This window comes from Ciconia boyciana, chromosome 5 (genome assembly GCF_034638445.1).
Source record: "Ciconia boyciana chromosome 5, ASM3463844v1, whole genome shotgun sequence".
NCBI lineage: Eukaryota > Metazoa > Chordata > Aves > Ciconiiformes > Ciconiidae > Ciconia > Ciconia boyciana.
In genome coordinates this window covers 12600779-12623585 of record NC_132938.1, presented here as the reverse complement: position 1 = coordinate 12623585, position 22807 = coordinate 12600779, and the positions used below count along the sequence as shown (strand labels likewise).

At 38.9% G+C, this 22807-nt stretch overlaps 1 protein-coding gene across 1 annotated transcript in view; it reads right to left on the bottom strand.

Moving 5' to 3' along the window:
• ABLIM2 (actin binding LIM protein family member 2) overlaps positions 1–19251 on the bottom strand; it is a 57908-nt gene extending 38657 nt beyond the window's left edge. Inside the window, exons 1-6 of the mRNA XM_072861804.1 lie at positions 19218–19251; positions 15872–15930; positions 11717–11794; positions 6921–7067; positions 3526–3558; positions 706–826 (exon numbers count right to left, since the gene is read on the bottom strand). Of these exons, the coding sequence (XP_072717905.1) occupies positions 706–826; positions 3526–3558; positions 6921–7067; positions 11717–11794; positions 15872–15930; positions 19218–19251 (472 nt within the window). The remainder of the gene's footprint in view (positions 1–705; positions 827–3525; positions 3559–6920; positions 7068–11716; positions 11795–15871; positions 15931–19217) is intronic.
• Between the last annotated feature and the right edge of the window lie 3556 nt (positions 19252–22807).

The following is a 22807-nucleotide window of genomic DNA, read 5'->3' as shown; positions in this document are numbered from 1 at the left end:
AAATGATGGAGTGGAGAAAAATTAGAATGAATTTTGAACAATTTAGTCGATTATTTCTAAGGATAAAACTCTGTACAATGCCCAAATACAAATGGGCCTTTGCATGGGGCCCCCATGCAAAGATCAAAAGGGGGTGATCCCTCCTTTCTGTGCAACAGGAACACCAACATAGCTGCCACTACAGCCCAAAGCTGCAATAAACATTGCTGTAAGCTTCTCAACTAAAGCAACTTGGCCTTCAAAATCCAGCCATTAGAACCACTAGTCACTCCTCCAGCTCTTGCACCGTGGAGAGAAGACTCGGACCATAACCCTGCAGTACAAGAAGGGATATGAAGTCACTCAGTCACCCTCTTGGCTTTGTGTGCATTCACTGCTACCATGTCGCACTGTGAAAGAGCTGTGGATTGAATGGGTAGGTTCAGGCAGGATGGGACCAGGATTAAGTCCTTTAAACTGTTCTATCTTCTGTTTACAGATACATAAAATCAATCTTTCTAGATGCCTGTTTTCGTTTTCTTAGATGCTCATTCCTGAAGCACTTGTTTCCTTTCTCCCCATGGGACTCTCTGTTCACAGTCAATAAATCACTCCAATGAACTGCTACTGCACCTTAAACCCGTCTAACCAGAGTCTACCCTACTTACAACATAAGACAAAGTAGTGGAAAAATCTAGAGAATAAATAAGGCTGCTTTTCAATTACCTGGTCTGCTGTAATGCTGAGGAGAATGGGAGGTTGGAGTGTAGCGACCATAGCCCAGAGAGCCAGCAGAGCTAGGACTTGACAGCCTGTACTGCTTGAAAGATCTGTCATCTTGGTCACCCTGAGAGGAAGAGAGGAAATATATGTCATTAGTGAAGATAAATAACTTCCGAAACAGGCAGAATATGCCGTTTTGCACATTTCTGTGCCGTGTAGATGCAAGTTGATGCTGTCGTTAACGCTCCATGCAATCCCAGTGAAATGAGGTGGCCTTCAGCTGTAAGCACCTCCACCACAGTGTGACCGAAGGAGCTCTGCCAACTATCAGAGAACGGTCATGTTCCCAGGAAAGTCAGCACATACATGGATTTAAAATGACAACATAATTTGACAAAGACATAACACTGTAGAAGTGTTGTTTGAGGACAGTACAATTCCCTGAACATACACAGGTGGGTGGAAGATGAGATCAGGTTAGCGTGATAATACAATGGTCACTTTGTAGCCATATGAATGGATGCATAACAGTTACAGGCAACACAAAAATCAGCATTTATTGGCTGCGTTACATCACAGAAACAACTCTGCCTGCTATATAAATTGCCCAGTGTACCATATTACAGCATGGTCATTAGGAGCTAGGTAATGCTCCTATATAGCATTAGCATTAATACTGCAGCATTGTGCAAAGCAAGTCATACAACCCATTTCCCACTAAACCCTTGGCTTCAACCACTTAAAACCATGTAGACCCATCTCCAAACCCCTCACTCTCTATAGCTAGTTAAATTACAATTGCAATTTGCATGTAACATCTTCTTAACAGTAAAAGCATTACTGAGTGAATTAGATGTGGAAATTGCTTTTTGTAAACTAGCAATAAAAGCAAATTCACATTTCTTGTTTCTTTTAAGACAAACAAGAATTGGCTTGAGTTAACTTCAAATTAGAACAAATCAATGTAACCTGCAGATGCTCCCTTATGAAAAGTCATACTCCAAAAAATGCTTCCCCTCTCCTTTTCCAGTAGGAGTGAGTGAAGATAGGCTATACCACAGCAGGTGTTAGTCACCTGTCATGAATAGTGGGACATCTTTAGGCATCTGTGTGACTCCCACTGGATCATTCATCATTTAAACACACAGGAGATCCTACTTAGCCCTATAATCATCTCCCAGATTCATATCAGGACAACCTAATCATATCCATCCATTCATTTTTAGATTAATGCAGTTTCTTATTTGGCTTCTCTGTGATTATCCTTGACTCCATAGAGATGTAGAATGTTCTCCCATCATCAGTTTTTCTCCTCTGGTTCAGGTGTGCTTCATCCCTTCCACCTCACCCCAGACTCACTGACTGCATTTTCAAAAATGGAAAATCAGTTTTGTATAGTGGTAAGTAGCATTATTGCTTTAATATTCATTTCAGAAGAAATTATACGAAAAAATGAGAACAACTGATGCCTTCCCAAGCACGCAGCGTTCTGTAGGCATTCTGCCACCAACTCCTCTATGCCCAGCTTGAGATGTTTCCCTCCAGAAGTAGCTACATTATTTAATACCCACTTTAACCCTTGCAAAGAGATGTACAAGCAGTATAGCAATGTCTCTAGAAAGTCTTGTGACGATATTTAAATATCATATGCGTGTTGGCTAATGGTCTATGATGTGTCCAATTGTATGATACAGTGGAATTCTCTAATAAAAATCCCTGCAACAAAACTGGTGACAAGTTTGCAGATGATGATGCCTGAAGCACCTAATCATAGACTTCTTAGAGAAAGACAGCATGGCAAAGCTGGATAACCTGGAGAATTCAGGTAACACGAATCATGGCAGCACCAACCTCCATACCAGTGTGACTTCTGGAATTTAATAGTATGATTGTTTGCTAACTGATAGCTAATTTAAAGGAAATTATTATAATCTTCCAAAACACCAAGATTTCACATTGATTATTTCAGACCTTATCTTTTGCGAACTTTGTGTCTCTGTAAGGAACAGTCAATCAAGTTCATGAAATCCAATATTAAATAAAGCATGTTTTTATTTTTAACCTATCAATTAAATTAAATTTCTATTGGTTAACTTTTCTGTTTAACCAATGGTCATAGTAAGAGCTGGCCATTTACAATCCTTAATGAACGTTTGCAATTCTCCACTGTTACCAAAACTTTGCAATACAGTTCTCTTAATGTAAAATTGGGATAATGGAGAAATTAGCCAGGCCTGTGATATGTAATTGAGTTACTATTATCTGGGAAGCTATCTGAAATGCTTTCGCAGCTTCCAAGATGACGTTTCTTGAAACAATGACTGGCTTTGATCATTAATGCACATCAAAAAACACAGACCTAGAAGTTCAGGTATGTGCAAATGATTTCACAGTATGTGTGCACAAGTAGTATAAATAGTTTAACTATTTGTGGAATAAAAAAATAAAAAGAGAAAAAGAAAAGAAAGCTATGCCAAGCCTTAATTCAAGTCAACTCATGCTGTCAGCTTTAAATGTAAACATAAATCATATTTCCAAAAGTAATTTATTTAGTAGAGCTTGAAGAAGTGACCACAATACAACCTTTATTTTGGAAAGCAGAAACATGGATGACAGTGGAGATAGATGCATACAGATGACAATCCAGAAGCAGAGCACGTATTCAACACAAGTAACACTGTGAAAAACATAAATTATAAAACCCCATGCACTGCAGAGGCAGGAGGCAAACCCCACATTTCAGACGCTGCTAGTTATCAATATGATGAGGTTTATGCATCACAAACTGGGTCAGAACATGACAACAAAGGCATTGGGGATTACCTCAGTAGGTGTTGGAGAGAGCAACTGAGGTGACTGCAAACAGCAACACACAACAAATTAGTGATACAAATTCATGCATGATGTTACTTGTGAGAAGAACTACTCTTAAAATATCAATATCCATGTATAACATAGTTACGAAAACCACCTGTCAATTAAGTTAGGGCAATTTTTCTTTCTATTTGTTTTTAAAGAAGTAAATAAGGAACAAGATCTAAATAATTTCACATAAAGCTTTTGTTGATTTCTTTACTACAAAATCCTGGAGTCTGGTGAGGCCAGTACTGTACCACAGAGAGTACTGCTAGTACTGCTAGTGGGGAAACTCACATTTAAAGCAACTGCCTGAAACTAGACACAAGCCCTAGTTAAATCTGCATTGAAGCAGCTCCAAAATCTGGACTAGAACTTTGTTGCTCAGAGCTGGCTGTTTTAAAGGAAAGAAAAATACCTGGATTATTTAATGTTTAATTAAACATCATGTAATTTGAAAATTTGTTGTTCGTTCATTTTCCTTTCAAAATTAAAGGCTAAACTCAGTTAGTTGAGCAGAAATCTACTCAAACTATTGCAGGTGCAGCTGTAGCCAGGATGCTGAAATTTGGAAGACAGGACATCATACGTATAAACTGGGGGACAAGAGGCTGGAGAGCAGCCCCACAGAACGAGAGCTGGGGGTCTGGGTTGATGGCAAGTTGAATATGAGTCAACAGTGTGCCCTGGCAGCCAAAAGGACCAACCATGTCCTGGGGTGCATCAAGCACAGCATAGGCAGCTGGTCAAGGGAGGTAATTGTCCCACTCTACACTGCACTGGTGCGGCCCCACCTCGAGTGCTGTGTGCAGTTTTGGGCGCCTCAATATAAGAAGGACATCAAACTATTAGAGTGTATCCAGAGGAGGGCGACCAAGATGGTGAAAGGTCTCCAGGGCGAGACTTACGAGGAGCACTGGTGTCACTTGGTTTGTTCAGCCTGGAGAAGAGAAGGCTGAGGGGTGCCCTCGTCACAGTCTACAACTTCCTGAAGGGGGGCAGCAGAGCAGGGGGTGCTGATCTCCTCTCTCTGGTGACCAGCGATAGGACATGAGGAAATGGAGTGAAGCTCCAGGGGAAGTTCAGATTGGACATCAGGAAAAGGTTCTTCACTGAGAGGGTGGTTGGTCACTGGAACAGACTCCCCAGGGAAGTGGTCACGGCACCAAGTCTGTCAGAGTTCAAGAAGCATCTGGATGACGCTTTTAGTCATATGGTCTAGTTTTAGGTAGTTCTGCAAGGAGCAGGGAGTTGGACTTGATGATCCTTATGGGTCCCTTCCAACTTGAGATATTCTATGATTCTATCATATTTTTTTCCCCTGGCAACATCAAGGATGTAAATACCTGGAGCATCATGAAAATGTGCATGTTGGATTGCGAGCACAGCCCAAAATCCCCTCCTGGTTTAGGCACCTAGAAACAGATGACTGGACCTCACTTTTTTATTTTTTAAGATATCACTGAGGTCTTGCTGACACAAATGCCTGTATCAGCACAGACCTACCCAAGACAGCATTAAGCTGGTGATGCAAACCCTGTAGGTGTCTCCTACAGCCCCATGGGAAAAGGCCCCCATTCATGATGTGGTCCCTTTTTATCTTCTGCTAAGTTATATGTTTACTGAAAAGGGCAATGACTCCAGTTGTACCAATAAACCCCTCCTGTCGTGGTCTCATCACTGCGCTACCCACTAAAAGCAGGTGACAGCAGCAATACCGTCTTTGCTGTGATTTTATTTCTTAGGTTGGTTGTTTTTTTAGAGCTCAACTGCAACTACCTTTTATCCCACTCCTGAAAGTGTGATGCTGAGGTTCCCACAGTTCACAGCCGCTGGGTCCCAGCAAAGGCCGGGCTGCCACCAAGATGGGCAGTTTCACTGCACCACCAGGCAGTTGTCCCCCTGCGGGATCTCCAGCCTTTGAGTCATGGCATGGAGTCAGATCACGCCAGGGGTTCAGAAGAAACCTAAGCCCTACCACAGCCACACGGACGCTTGCTCTGGCAAAAGAGAGGAGCAGAAGTGGCCAAGGAGATGCTGAGGGCAGGCAGGGGGAAACTCCCTCCAGCAGCAGCACAGATTTATGCTGGGTGCAATGGTTTTATAACCATCACCTTGGAGTGGGTGCAATGAGTGAGTCTTCCCAGGAGCTGGGTGGAAGGTTGTTTAGTCTATGCGCCTCTGCCAAGCCTAGATGTCACCTCTGCCAAGTCTAGATGTAAACGGGCCGTTGAAGAGGACCACAAACATTATCAGCACCCACAAATTTTGATGTAGAAAGGCAATGTTTATACTCCATAAGTTCAGGGCTAGCAAGCAGCTTTCAGGTTTTTGAGTTCAGAAACCTAAATACCATTTAAATTCTTTACCAGATACAATCTTAATTCTTTTAGCATGTATTATAACAGAGCTAATGTGCTTCAGCATTGTAGAGAGAGGGTTTGGAAGAGAGTCTGCAAGATCTAACATATGTGCTGCACTTTACCTGAGAGTAGTACTGAGACTTGAGTAGTAGATTAAGTGTAAAAGATCTAAGTGATAGCAGGACTGGGGCTATTATAAACAGTATGGCTATTATTTATAGTATTGATTTATACCCATTCACTTACACCTATAGAGAACAATGCAGACTTCCATTCTAGACCTAGTATATATAAGAGGTTTGATTTGTAAAAAAGTATCTAAAATTATAAAAGAAATCAGAAATTCAAACAAAAGGTAGATATGGTTAGGGAAGAAAAGCTAACTTGCATGACAGGAGTTATATACAAATATGCTTCACAGAAAACAGAATTAGTATTAGTAAGATTATGTTAAGTTAGATTTCATTAGCACAAACTGCATAATATTAGCTCTGCATATGAATAGGTTGAAATGCATGCATGACATGAGGATGAACTTTAGTAAGGGACAGTTGAAAGAAATTTGTACATAGGAAAGTGGTACCATTGTTGTGTTACCAAAATAACATGGTACACTTTAAAAAAAAAAAAAAATAATGAAAGACATTTGGCTTCGCTTCTGATTTTTGCATTATAATTAGCAATGGCTCCTGTTTCCTACTGCATGCATGTAGAACTCCTCTCACAGAAAGACATATTTTAATTACATGTCATCTGTTTAAAAAACAATCACAGAAAGCAATTCTTTATTTTCCACAAACTAAAAAGTGAAATGAACATCTCATTTGTTTTTGGAAGGCTAAAATGCCTTGTGAATGAATGGATGACATGACTCAATTAGCTGAAGTTATAAAAATTTTTTTTAAAATTTTGCACATGTTTAAGAGTGTTCAGCAGCACGTTTAACGATGCACACAAAATCTCAAATTCATAGTAAAAAAAATACCCATGTTTCAGTACCTCCCCGTAACTATGCCTGTCATCTGAAGAGTAACTGATATATGGAGAATAGGAGATCATATCTGGGCGGTCAATGTTATAGATGGCTTTATTTTTAGGAAGAGCAGCCAAATCCCTGTAGTCAAGAATTTCATCTCCAAGCTTTGCCTAAGAAAAGGAGGAAAGAAAGCAGTGAGAATAAGAAAGAATATGATCAGGATGCAATCAGTAAAGGACAGATTCATGTAGGTAGAAAAGTCATCATCATCTGTTTGTGTGCATTTAAATCTCTTGTATTTACTACACAGTGCTAAATATTACTACTGTTTTCTTTTTATATACTGGTGCTTTCTACTTTTCTTTGTCACTCACATTTGGCTAATAGGAGTAGCATGGCATCATTCCAGTTCCCTTGGTTATATCCCGCTTACTGCTAGCTCACAGAGAGACATGCGGGACAGATATCATAGTCTTTTTCAGTCAAAACGTCCTTCATTTTAAAGCGGTTTCGGTGTGCAGGGTTCCCCTACCATAAGCACTAGTGAATAATCAAATACGTATTTCCAACATATACTCTCCAGATGCTGAAAAACATTAGTGAGGTCTTTCATTTTTTCCATTCAGCTGTGTCCCACAGCTTCACCTCCTTTCCTGACTGTGTCTCAGTAGCCCTTAATTATGGGTCACAAACCAGCAGATGATGGATTTGCACCATGGTGGATTAGTTGGAAGATCACAGATGCCACTTAAGTAAAGTTCAAATCCTTTCATGAGACTCACACAGCCAACAGAGGGCAAGGGCTGTGTCGCTCCTCATTCTCCTCTTACTATGCTTATTCCAAAAGTATAATTATCAAAATGCCACAGTTGCACAGATTATCCTTAGGATAATGGTAACTTGCACCAAAACTGTATCCAGCACATGTTGTCTTGTAGATATGATGAGAAGGTGGCTACACTGAGAGTGAGAAATGGGCAGCATAATCATCTTGTTCCCAGTTCAGGCTTTGCAGAATGATAAGCTCTTCCTTGGTAACAAAATGATGAGTGTATCTCACTATTCTCTGAAAATCTCAGTATGATCAGCTGTAAAACTGTAATAATGTTTTCCACATTCAAAAATATGAAAGTATCCAGGATTTATGTGTGCAGTGATTATATTTTTTCTTAGTAGGAGCTAAGAAAAGTTCAACAGACTTTCCATTGAAGTTTTCTATTAGGTTATACAGGAAAAATTCAGTGTGACAACTTTCATTTATCCTTTTTTCTAAAACAATGTATGAATTTGTGCAAACGTAAGCAACACGGAAAGGAGGAAAATTCCTAACTAAGAAAGTGGAACAAAGCTGCCATAACCACCACACATTCTCATCCTCAAAACTAATGAAAAAAAGTGTTTTAATCAAGTATGCAATTCTTTAGTGATCTATAGATCTCACCTTCCTTGCAGCTACTTTAAGAAGCTAAAGAGCAATGAAATAGCCTATAATAAAAATAAATCTCTCCCTACTGAGACGCCAGTGGCAAGCTCTGATGCAGGGACAGGTTGTGCAAAGATAAGGAGGAGTCTGTCCATCAGGTCTGTTCCAGGAAGACTTTGGGCAGCATTGTACCTACAAGGAAGGCCAAGGAGGCTATAATAATTTCTTTTTTAAGCTATCCAGGGTTGTGGAGTTTATTCAAGTGAACCCAAAGAAGTTCAGAATTGGGAATACTTGAACGTGAATTACGGTAATTTAAGCCCCTATCTCTCAACATAGAAGTGCAACTTGAGATCCTCCCATTAGACTTCAGAACTGTCAGGAGTAAAACTTATCTAGTTACGTAATTCCTTTCAGCTTAAACATCAAAATGTAGGCAAATTTGGATGAAAAAGCACCTTAGAGATACAGTTGCTTTCTAAACACTCAATTCTACAAACATTCAGCCTACATTGTTTTTTATTTTGTTTCATCTACTTTCAAATATGTGAGTGGAATTCAAATATGCTAGGGAAGGCTCCAATTACAGCTAAGAGACTTTAAGCCATTTCTTCAATAATCTGGTATTTTGGATTCTGTTAAAACCATGCTCTAAGTTTAGAGTATCTATTTCATTTGGAATATGTAATTTTAAAATTGTATAATTGCAAATATGATCCTGTATAAAAATATAATGTGATTTCTATTCCTAGTATGAGAAAGTACAACACAGCTATGTAACCTAATCTAAACCTTCCAGAGAGATAGATCTTTGCAGGGAGCTCCTAATTCTCTCTTCATAAAATTTAGCTAAGTATCTAAAGAAGGATTTTTATTTAAGCCCTATTTAATTGCATGATTTACAAATTAACTGATTTTTAAGTGGAATTTAGGGAGTCTCAGGGGACGCCTGCACTGGGGTGAATTTCAGTCTGGATATAGTGAAGCCATCACTAAAGTTAATGAAAAGATGCTCATTAACTTCAAAGGGCATTGGCCTATGTCCTCTCTCAGTGCAGGAAGACACCAAAGTCTGATATCAACAGATGAAGAAACAATGGTATGGCTTTAGTAAACCATCTGTATGAACCACATTCAGGTTTAGTTAAAACAGGTTTTCTTCATCTTTCCCTAGCTGACCACTCAACCATGACCCAGAAACACGTCTCCCATGAGATGGCACGTTGTTCAGAATGACTGCGTTGCTCTGACTTGATGCCTTTGAAAGTATGAGCACCATGAATTTACCGTTCCTAAGCTTTAACTGTTTTCTCTAAATTCTCTTTTGTCCAACATGATACTTCACAGAGCTCACCAGTTGTTAAGGTACAGTTTTACTATTGGTTTTAATGATCTGAATCCATGCTACTGCTGAAAGCGGCTGTCCTGTGTTTGACTTCCCACTTTGCTCTGCCTTCTACGTTAGCATTAGAGACATGTAGACGGCTGGGTCTTTTTTTGCCTCTTTGGTTGACTGGAGGTTTTTCCTGGGTTATTTTTTAGCTGAATCTGGTCTCAAATCTGACTGATCGTACCTCTTTGTACCCTCTAGTGCTAGCACCAAAGTGGAGGTGGGAAGACATGGCTGGAGAAGGACAGGGCCACATGTGGGTGGGACCTTCCTTTAAGTGGCAGTACGAATTTAGTTTTGGTAAAACCAATCATGAAAGCATCCAAGACAAATCCTGAGCATGCCTGTATGTCATAACACTGCTGTAACAGAAAACAGATGCAAAGATAGCCAAAGAATCATTTTGATAATATGTAAGTCCAATAACAAGTTTTTAATTTTTTTTACTTTCCTATTCAGGAAAGCCAAAATAGGATTTAATCAATCTCACAGCTTTCTGACAATTAAGCAGTCAGACATGAGACAGATATAGCAAGAACTTGCATGCCTCTGGGGAATCTTTTTTCCTAATTACTCACATTTGCTAGAGAACTTTATTCTTTCACAGTCCCAGCTGCCTCTAAAGTATATTACAGTAACAAACATAAGAGTTGTGTGCTGATTTAATGATATCCTTTCAAAAAACAGAAGAAGAAAATGGAGGTTTGTCCTTAACAGCCTGCGAAGCATATTTAAATCTGTAATCACTAACATCAAGAAAAACTGTACCATCCAACAGTTAGATAAATGTCACTAAAAACATATAAATCTTAGAAGAATGCTCATGCTTATAAAAACAATGAAGTGGTGCATGGCTGGAGAGATAGAGACCATCTGGCCAAAGAAAGTGCTTACATGATAATAGACTCCTAGCACAATGAAATGTCTTCATAGGAGTTGAGGAAACGACATTTTTTTACTGGGAATATACCACTGGTATCCACCAGCATGGAGCTCTGCTGGAAGGAGAACTCAGAAACACTGATGAGCATTTAGATAAGGGGCAGCTCCTACATTTCTAGCTCAGTCTTACTCAGATAAAGGGTATATTGAGTTCAAAATAATTTTTACTGGAAGAAAGAAGACATGTTTGGCTCCAAGGCAATGTTTTGCTTGTCTCAGTGTAGTAGATAAAAGCCCTTAATCTTCATATAGTAATCTTTCTGTCAGTCAATCGCATCTCCAGCAACTTCCTCTGCATGTGGTCCTATCCGATGAGAACGACTTGCCTTCCCAAGGGATACTTGGACAGGACAAAGAATAGACTTGGGAATACTGAAGCTCTCCAAGCGATGTTTGTATGGAACATGCCACACTTGTGGATGTTTTTTACCTATTGGTGGTAGCCTTGAGAATTTGGCCACGACCATTAGCTACAGCAATTATGACAAGCAAGGTATACCTGGTATTGAAAAAATACTTAGCATAAGCTTTTATCATACTTGTTATTTTAAATTCTCCCTATGAGCTTTCCAGAGCTAGCACTTCTTAAACCATAAACACATCAAAGGTCCTCTGAGGTTTGGGACTGGCATTCGTCAAGGCCCGAGTCCTGCAATCACAAGCACAAGTGTTTTCACAAGCAATCAGATGCAGGCTCAAGAGCTCAATTTAGACAAGTTGTGTTCAAATCTAAGCTTGTAATCTACCTGTGGGCTGTACCGTTTACTTAAACTTTTCTTTTTAGAAAGGACTGCAGTATTTTGCATGCTTTGGTATAAGCCAGCTCTAGTGGTAATGTAAGTGCTATAAATAGACCACAAAAAATAACAGGAAACTGCCAGAATTCTGTTATGGTAAATACAGTACTCAAACATTTTAAACATGAGAAAGTAAATTCCATTTTAGAGGAATCACCAACTGCAGTCGTTTGGAGACACTAGCTTTCCACACAACGCGCTAAATTGTAGGAGAAAGCACAGGGTTTTCCCCATTCCCCAAAATGAATTTCACCATGAAATACTCACATAGATCACACGGCTTGGGGAACCTGATGTACTTGAAGCAGGTACAGAAATAATACTCTCAGAAGAAGTCCTCGTTTCCTATGGCAGGAGAAGTGAAACAGATAGGAAATAGAGAAGAGGGAAAGAAAATGTAATTGATACTTCAAAAAGAGCGTGCAAGACATTTCATTTAATCTAACCTTTACCACTCAAAAATGGCATATTACAGCAAGCTAAAAACATACAGGCGTACCAAAGACTTCAAAATAAAAGAACACCTGCAGTCAATCAAATTGACCTTTTGAAAATGTAAAAATGATTTTACTTTTTACTTTCTTTTCCCCTCTGTTCAGAATGAAATGGCCTGGAGCACTTCTGGGCTGCCAGGACAGCCTTTGGGCACTACCAGGGACAGGTCAAGTTACAGCAGCTCTGAGTCTGGGATCACAAGATGATATGGTAGCAGCATTTTTACTCTGAGGTTATACCATCAAACCAATCTACAAACGAATCTTGCTTCTGGAATGTGTCATGCTACTGTGCCATTCCCTCACAGCAAACAGCACAACATCCTGCAGAGCATCCTGAATCAGATACCCAATGGGTTAGCTTTCCCCTCTCTGATTGTAAGACTACCAGATTAATTTTAATACTGAACTGGTTTTGCTCTGTTTTCAATCATTCTGGCATTCAGAGTGACAGACCTTTATTGCTTTCTTTTTGGTAGATTCCTTTATGATGAAAAATATAATTACTTTTAAATAACAAAGGGCTGTGAGACACAATGATATTAACCATGAGCAAACAGACCTGACATTCATAATTGAAGTTTAAACAAATCTTATTATGAAATCAATGGTTTTATACCCTCTTTTATCCAGATATGTTAATTCATCATAAAATATTCTTTCCCATCTATGGAAAAAACCTGTCCTTGACTACAAAAGTGCATATTTTTCCATGCGCTCAGAATGACCATCATTTACTGTCTCACCAAAGGCTGACACTTCTCACCTGGAGGTTACAACTGTTCAAACCCTTAAAAGGATTTTAGCATTATTAAGCTGTCAGGTCAAGGTAGCATCCTTCCTACTACTCCAGTCTTTACCTGAAGTATTTGCTACCTTTTAGAAGCAATATGTGAATATATCTGTACTGTACTCTGTTAGCACAGCAAACAAACTCAATGATCACAACTATCCTTCCACTGACCTTCTTTAGCCCAAATAGTCCTCTGGATTTCTCTGAGAGAGTATGTGGAGATACTTACTAATTTAAAAAAAAGATTCAGTTTAATTGTTTTGGCATGTCTGACTGGGATTTTGGAATTTTCTCCCTCTCATTTTCAGTTGTCTCCCACTGAGGCTCTGGACAAGCTCAGAAGGTCTGAGGGGACAAGCCAAACACCGACAGGGAAATAGAGTATTCTCTGAGAAATACTTGTGGCTGCCATTGAGATGATCATTCAACACGGACAGTGGAATTGCATTGCTCTTCTGCATAGTTAAAATACATTGCAATTTTCCAGAACTTGTGTAAATGACATGAAAGTGTCATCAATGCACTGATGTCATGTGCAAATCATACTTCTTTTTCAGGATGTCCCTACAGGAGGTCCAATGCAGCAGAGAAAAAAACCCTGAAGAAAACGGCACTATCTCAATGTTTTAAACCCTGTTAAAGTCAAGTGACAGTTTTGGATTAACCTCAGGATTCCCTAGATAAAGCTTCAGATAAAGCTTCTGTGTCATGTGCATCAGTGGAGTGTGTTTTAAGACCAAACAGTGTAGCATGACCTTAAAACGCATAACATACCTGGCTGAATATATTTAATAATTCTTAATAAATTCCTGGAGTTTTTTCATGGGCTGTCCTCAACTTAGAGGTGCCATCTTGTTTTAAGAACTACAATTCATTAAAATTTCTAACATTTGCAACAAAAGTGTAGAGTCTCATCTTTCTAAGGTACTTCTGCAGATTGCTTCCGTGCTTCCTTACACTATTCAATGACTCCCACAGATTTTCCCATTTCTCCTCCTGGTGATTAAAACCTGCTCATGCCACATCTCACACATGCTCTTTTTTCTCTGTATGATCCATTACCCCTTTTAGCATCCCCAACCCATGCCTGCTGCACATAATCTGCTAGCTTTTGCAATAAAAACTTACATCTCAGTTGACTCCATTGCTTCTGTTCAGTTCTTTTCTCTGTACTACACATTTTTATTCTCCCTCCACCTACCTCTTCTTCCTTTATGCCTTTTGATAATCCTTATTCCTTCTCTTGCTACTTTGATTTCTGCTGTCTTTTCCAGCTTCATCCCTTCTGCTTACAATTTCACTCTCCCATCATTTTTCTTTTTGCTGTCACTCTCTTTCACAACTTCTTTTTCCCTTCCATTCCATCTCCAAAGTTTTGGAGTGTGTTGCCACTTACTCCTTCTGCCTTTTTCACCTACTTTAATTACATGCTGTGCATATATCTATATAAATATATAGAAAGGTAGCTTTTAAAAACAACAAACTGCAAAGGTTGACCACAAAATTTCTCAACCAGTATATCCCATTCCCAACTTTACAAGTTATGTTGAAAAGTCCATTACTACCCTCTTTGAAATGGCATCCTTTCTTCTTGGTTTATTTTTTCAATAATGAGTGTAAAGACCAAAAAAAGAGGAAAAACCCAAAGAAAAGGAAAAATGACTAGACTTGGAAAAATTCTTTGAGCTCCATTCTGGTTTTTTTTCCCTACTTATACAAAACTCCCACTGACTTTCAGATACAGATGTCTTCCTCTCTGCTGGGGAAGGGGCAGACTCCCAGCGCTCAGGAGAGATGTGTTATAAATGAGTCAGCCTTTACACAATATCTTACAAGTACTCTTTGTGAGGAAAAGGCAGCCAAGTAGGAGCTTAGTACAACCTTGTCCGCTGTCTTTCTTTGAAGGAGGGGAAAAAAACCCCAAACCCTACTACATTTTCAATAAATTACATGGGGTTTTAGCCTTGCAATTTCAGTTACTCAGCCAGAATAAAATCCTTAGGAAGCCTGAAATACTGCTTAATAGTATTAGGCTGAATCAACAACACTCATTAAAGTATTTTGACAATTTGAAATACACATGTATTAAACAATACATTTTATACTGAAATACTACTTATGCCATTTTCAGAGCTTGCCATGAAGAATACCAGAGCAATCGCTTCCCAAACACACGGGTACAAAAAATACAGCCGAGATCCTTCAGGGCAAAGCCCAAACCAAATTTTTTTTCAAAACTGTAATTTAGTCAAAGTTGCACTTGCTACCACACCAGATTTGTAAACACTCTTTTTATAGCTGCTGCCTGCTGTTCCGACTTGTCCCATGTGCCTTGCATCCAAGCCTCGATGAATCAAAGCAGAGCTCTTACGAACAAGGATACCAGGGTACAAGGCTACAAGGATACCACTTGGAGCATCAGAGAACAGCAGAACTGAAAAACCCCATGCTTGGCCTCCGCGTTAAATGAGATAGTTGCATCTCAGTCCCACCACTTCAGAGAGATCATTTCCCCAGCTACAGATTAATTCTTCATCTCCTAGGGGCAGCTTATTCATCTGCTAACCTTGTAATTATTAAAGTTGCCAGAACTCCCCCCTTTTCCTCTTGCACACAGACAGATGCACAAATCATCCAACTTAAGGAGGTACTTAAACCCAGAGATTAAATTAAGTTGGGGCTGGCTTGCCAACATTTTACAAACAAATAATAAAAAAGAAATTCCAAGGAGAATTTTTTTTTTAAAAACAAATACAGTGAAAGTCCTCTGATCTTTTAAGTGCAGAGCCACATAAAAAGAGAAGAGGTCATGCACTGATCCCATCATAATCAGACAGAAGTTAAAAATTAACTTTTTTTTTCTTACTCATATTTTCACATTTTTCCTTATTCAGCTTATACATATAACTCTTAGGTCAGCATTCTCCTGAAGTTGTAGCTTTAATCACTAAGTATAAGCAGAATATTTATAGTACGTTATTACATTACATTAACCTACTAGATTTCTGTCATTTAAAATTTAAAATTACAGTAGTGAAAAAATTCCAAATCCTTCCCTCCATGCCTGCTGCAAAAAAAGGGATAGAGAATAATATGACAATGGAATAACACTGGGTAAAAATAAGGTATTTTTACCTTGTTTTTTTCTTCAGCCTTTGCAGCCTGTCTACAAACCGGATGCCAAATAGATGTACCTGGAAAGTAAATTTAAAGTTCTGCTTAATTCAGTTCTCCAATAAGAACCTTAAAAGGTTTAAAATAAGAACCTTATTAAACCTTCCTATGAGGTTTTATAAGACACAGCACACTGACTGATTCCACTGCAGTCACTGTTTCATGGATACTTTCAAAGCTAAAACTGATAACTTCTCAGTATCAGCGAGCCTGATCGCACACATATTAAAGACTAGGTGCACCTCAGATGTCTACATGGACTTCAATACGTGAGATCAGCATCAAAACTTGAGTCCTAAGAAGTGTGATATGGGATCTCTGGAGCTCCTCCAGCCCAGCCTCCTGCTCAGAGCAGGTCCCATTACAGCAGGCGGCTCAGGGCTGTGTCCAGTTGGGTTCTGCATATCTCCGAGGGAGGAGATCCCACAGCATCTCTGGGCAACCTGTTCCACTCTCATTGCAAATTTTGTTTTCCTTGTACATAGTCAGAATTTCATGTACTCTTATTATACATACTCTCGTAATAGTCTGACCCCGGTCATACTAAGTAGCACACTGTGATGGGATGGAATAGCATTGTGGCATTTAACACTAGCTGAAAATCCAGTCTTTCTTTCTGAATTATTCACTGTACTGATCTTGCACTTCCTATATGTTTGTCTCTCATAAGTCAAATACTAAAGAACTGCATAAATTGAGGGGAATATCCATCCTAGAGAAGCAGGAAATACAGAATGAACCAACTCTCTACTGCATGTAAGTATTGAAGAGAGAATTATGAACTCCAGAGATACAAGTAACCATAAGTGTGAGAAAGAAACTTAGTAGTTTTGCATCAGTCACAAAGCAAAGAAAAAACCTTTTAAAAAGTTGAACACAATGTTCAATATTCAGTGTTCAATGGAAGTGGAATGCATGTAACTATATAAAATAAAAGAATTCTTTGTAAATTTTAAGAGTTAAAAGGAACGTTTATGTTTATGTCAGTCTGAGCTCAGAGGAGCCGCAAGCTAAAGCTCTGCACAGTTGAATAACGTGAGTGCACTGCAACTTCTGCCTGACTAAATGGGAAGTTGAGAACTTTTGTGTTACAAATATTTAATGTTTATACTGGGTGGAGAGCACCAAGAAGATTTATTGGAAATGCTTTGTTTTCACAGCAGTTTGATAGTTTTCTAACCAGTGGATCTTGGAAACAAGATAGAAACAGAAAGTCTATTTCCCAGAAGACAGATGGAGATCATTGGAATTTATTTCACAAAAATAACCCAGATGAACACAGACTCAACCAGTAAAAGACTATCTGTAAGTACAGACTGGATAAATTATGTTTACTAAGTTACTGCACTTTTTTGGGACTGAACTACTAAGAAACATCTTTATAGCACCTTTACATTCAGTGCTAATTTATCTTCCAATTATGAGTGGGTCTGAGCTTGCCCACTGAAAGTGTTTGTCCCAACTGCTGCATAAGTTGATGTAAATCTACCCAATGGTTTTAAGAAGTATTTAGATCAACTTTTTTTTAATTACTCCTATCTGTGGTCAAGCAAAACTGGCTGGAAACTTTTTCACACAGAAGAAAAAAGAGTCCTTTCACCCAAAAGTCATCTGCTGGATGACCACTGGTGACTCAATTTCTGCTAAGGAACATGCATCACCTAAAGGAACTTTACAGTATTTTATTAAGAGGAAGAAGAACAAGTTATAAAACCCTGGGCTCTGACATTTTTTATTATCTAACGCATCAGGTCAGGCAGTCCAAATACCTAATCACAGAGCTTTCATGAAGTTAACACCAGTTTCTAATGGAAACTGCTCTTTATGTGAAGAGAAAAAGTATATGATTGTAAGCTGGTATGAAAGTTTCATGCATCAGAAAATGAAGTGAGTAAGACGGGTCCAAATTAGCAGGACCTGAGCATACTTTGCAATTATTTGAACTAGAAATCAGCACAAAACCTAACAAATACCACCCTTATAACAAACTGAACTAAAAAAGAAGATTCACTTGCAACCCAGTTTCAGAGGGTTTGAAATCTAGAAACAAATCTGTAGTTTGATTTTTTTTTTTAAAGCATTTATTTCCCAGGGGACTTTAGTACTGCTAAGCTAGTTTGCAATTGGAAGAACCACAGCATTTTCTGTCTCCTGAGGGAGAATCCATGAGCACAGACAAGGATCATTATGTCCTTTAATGAGCTAGTTCTTGTTGCAAACCAAAGTGACAATAAAATTGTCATTTTAAATAACGTACTAAATTATAATTAGATCTTACTGAGACCACTGTTGTGTTTTAAATAAAGTCTAACTTTTCCAGCTTAATGAATGATTTCAAAGTATGCTTCTAGAAAACTTTGGACAATTGCAAAGTTGTAATACAGATCTGGGCAAGCATGTGATTTTAGGATAATATACCAGCCTTGCAGTTCCCACATCCTACTGAGCTTCACTTTTCTGTTTTCCTTTGAAAAGGTACTGCCAGTCAAAGACATAGGCAAAAGCCTTCATTTTCTCTGGTGTCTGACCCTGTATTTAACTGTGTAGACATTGTTTTCTTGGATTAGTTTAGTACAGCTAAAAGTTGCTACATATGAAATACAGATTTTAGCTCATATCTATGTTAAATAACTTTTTTTTTCCATTGAATATACTATTATGCAAGTTGTTCTCTATTACCACTGAAATTCCCTGACAAGAAAGACTGAACTTCTCCCTGCATAGCTTTCTCCTAAGCAACGCAAGCTTATGGCTGCATAAAGTATAGGCATATTGTCTGGTAAGGGCTTCAGCTCCATGGCGTCCTCTTCTCCACCCTCTGAGGGCAGTTAGGTCTGACTGAGGGGAATTCAGGTAAGGACCTTTGGATTTTCTCCTCGTAACCAAGTGGGCAATGGGTACACAACTGGACTTAGGAACCTGCTGTCCCATATGTGTGTAAACTTTCATCTGGACTATTTATCACTGCAGAAAAATTCACATTTTTTTATTAAATGGAAAATTTTATAATCTTCACTGTCAAGTACGTCCATCTGCAGGAAATAACTGCTACCAATCACCCTTTCTGTGATTCACACTTGCTGTTGGATTTGAGAGAGAAGTAATAGTGAGTAAGAAGCAACAAGGGTTTGGTTTTGCTTTTCTTTAGCCTACACATTGCATTCTTCATTTTCTTTGGTAGTTATGAAGTGAGAATATGTGCAAAACAGCTCAGCCATGCTAGCAGGTACGGCAAGAGGGCCATGCTGCCAAGTGCAACTGGTTTGGGTTTGGAGTTTTGTTTGTTTGTTTCTTTGTTTGTTTTTACCTTGAAGATACATTTCTTCTCCTTCTGCAAACATCTGACTGCACCTGACGCATCGTGCGCACGTTGGGTGATAATGTTTTTCTCCTGCCTGTTTGGGAAAAAAGGTACAGATGATTAAGTATACTGATCAATTTAGCAGCTTCGCTATGAGGAGTTTTTCTTTCATCCTCTAGAACATGACTAATTAGAATAAATTAGTTAATGCCAATTAGCTCAACAATCTCCTACAACCACAATGCTTATTTTTGATTATAGACAATTCATGATTGAAAATGTAATTATGGTCTTGCCTACACAAAAAAAAGTTAACGTGCAATAGTTAAGTCTCTGAATTTACAGAATGGAAACAAATCTATACAGCGAACACATTTTCCCTGTAGACAACTATGCTGTGCACCAAGTGCAAGGTAGCTTAGGACTCACCTGCAGAAGGAAGTTGGAGGTCATAACCTTGAGCATGCATTTGCAATTCAGTGTATGTTCTTCATGATCCCACTGAACATATACTCTTAATGCACAGCAAGAACCATCTTGTTCAAGGAATGTTTGTATCTGCTTTGAAAGTGGCTTGCAGGTAACGGGTACTAAAGGGTTTCCATGAGGAATGTGTGTGGTGTGCCTATAGGACTGTAAGTTCAGAGCTGCCCCTTTTGGGTACTGTGCACTAAATCCCTCATGTAGGCAAGCCAGGAGCTTTGCCAATTGTTCTGAGATTAATCCTTGTAATTTAATACCACCATTTTCATTGATTGGAATGAGAATAGGACTGAGCCCTAAATTTGCTCAGAACAGCTTGGTAACTCATCAATTTTCATAAATTTAAATTTCCAATTACCTTATAACTCCATTAATTTAAACTGTTTCACCATTGACCTCAGTGTGTTTTTCAAGAGGAGACATCTACCTGCTAAAAGGAGCAAGGGCTTGTCTATGTCAATGTGTAAAAGAGACAAGGGTGAAGTTAACCTCAAATGACTATCAGAAAAAAAAGCCAAGATTCTTGGATCACGGGATGTATGCAGGACTCAATTTTGGTAGCTTGGCCAAAATTCAATTCTATGGCCAACTGTGGGCAAACTTGTTAGCTCTAGTTCCCACAGGCAAGGACAGCAGCACCACAAGGCAATGTTGGCTTGAGCTAGTGACAAAAATAGCATTCAGGGAGTTGTGCTTTCTGCGTGAACGATGCCGGACAGCCCCTCCAAACTGCACCCCTACCCCATCTTTCAGATGACACTCACAAAACAGATTTCAACAGCCCAAAGCCAGCTCTTGCACATGCTCCCAGCACTCCTCACTCTTCAAAACCCCTACAGAACTGAAAGCCAAATCTTGGTACCTCCTTCCTCCTCTTTGGCCCTACACTCTTCTGTGATAGACAGAATGGCCCATGGTTTAAGTGGCTTAAGGTCAATGCCACTTCCATTACGAACAAAACCGAGGAGACCAAGTAACTCTAAAGCTAAGTTAAACTAAGCTTAACTTAAAACTAAGCTAAATCTGACTTCAGTAGAAGTTCTCCTGGGGTTAAAAATAAGCAAATTTTGGTCCACGTAGAACGTCTCATAACCTGTTTATCTGGAAAAGGTTGAAAGAGCATTGAGTGTACCTTTAAGAAATTTCTATCAAGTATTGCCCCGCTGTCTTCGGCATGTAAATGTGGTCTCACAGCACTGCACTGTAAATCCCCCTTCTATTACTCTAGAAATGTAACACTGTTACTACAGGGATGACTTGTCTTATTCTTTTTCCTTGACTGAATGTCGAAGCCTTCAGAGGTATTTATACTAAAGAACATAATCTGTGTCTGGGGGCTATTGTGCCATTCACAATATCAAATACAGGAGTGTGATAAATTTAGGTTAAAGAATCTCTGGTTTTACTTCATCAGTGTTAACTTGGTTCACCCCTGAAAACCTATTGCTGTATTTTAAATCAGCAATAAGGAAGAGCAACGTATCACATCAGAATTGCCATTTTGAAAACAGTTTTGTTCCAGTTCACTCTTCTTTTTATGGTGTCATTTGTGCAGATGATTTCTAGATGATTGGATGATTTCTGCAACTTTAGACATGGAAGATGGTCACTACTACCTGTGTTGACACCTTAAAGTATCAGACCATGAAGTATCAGTACTGGGTTTAAACCTCAGGTTTAAAATTGCTTGACTGTGTGCAGGTGTTTAAGCACAGAAGGTTATCTAACAATCATGAGATAAACTTAAATTTGGAATATCAAGCTGAAAAGAAATAGAATTTCCCTTGGAAGATTTGTACTGCACAAGCATTGCTAATGCAATGCATAGCCTCAATAATTCAATTGATTTAGCACAGCTGATACAATTCCCAGGCTAACACTCTCCAGGGGAATTAAATTACTCCTTTGCCAAAATAAACTGTCAGAACACATTCTCAGATAACCTGGATGCATCACAGAATAAAATCTATTTTCCTAAATTTAACAGCACAACCAAATACATCATTTTAATTCACTCTGTAGAGTAAGTAATATCAACTAGCTGTAGCATGGCACAAAGAGACCTCTTTTTATAACTTAGATACAATTGTAACAGAAAAATCAGGGGGAAAAGGTCTAGTGATCCTTTTGTTGATGCTCACACCAGCATAACTCCAATGGATTTTGCATAATTACCTCTGAATTAAAATGGGACATACTCAAACTCTTCATATAACTCTAAGTGCTGACAGTCTTCTTTGTTCCCCCTTTTAAAAATTTTTTTATGATGTCCCTATTCTAACCAAAGCACAGAAGATGAGGCACGGCAGACTCTTCATCACTGTAAGTATTTAAAACAGATTACACCATCTTTCTGAAGGAGAGGTGATAGGTGAATCTGAGGCTAGGGACTTCACGCAGGAATTAACTAATAATATTCCCTCATATGTTTATACAGTTAGCCTGACTAGATACCATAAATTATATTCAGACCTGGGTGTGTTGGGTCTGAACGCGAACTATAACCCCACTTGCGTACGTGCCAAGGAGACTTTCATCAGTGCCCCTTCCTCCTCTCTCTTTAGACTGTTTCAGAGGCCTCATCTCATAGATGAACAATCGGTTCCAGCAGAACCCAGAAATTTTACAAGCTTAGGGCAGCAACTGTTTTGTGTTTTCAGTTCAGTTGTAATGATGGCCTCATTATTTTTTCTTTTCTTGGTTATATTGATGTGAGGGAGTTCAATGCAGCAAACAAATTCTTAACCATATGGTTACTTCTTCTTTGCACAGTTTGAAAACTTAGTTTGACAGATTGTTGTCTCAGTGTTTAGTAAAATATCAACAGACACAGAGCACAGAAGAAGTGACATTCATCTCTGAGAGATCTCTTACGGTTCAAGTGGTAGATTGTAAGAAACCTTCTCAATATCCTACATTTGCTTCAAGACCCCACCAGGTCTTTGTGCCCAGGCATCCAGACCTGAAGATATTATTATTATGAAGATAAATTTAAAGATTAATTCTCAACTGAGATTTCCTCAAACCTGAATAGCAAAGCATGTCCTTAGGAACAGAGCACACTACCAACAGTTTAATTTCTCTTCAAGTGACTACACCAGCTTTCCACATGA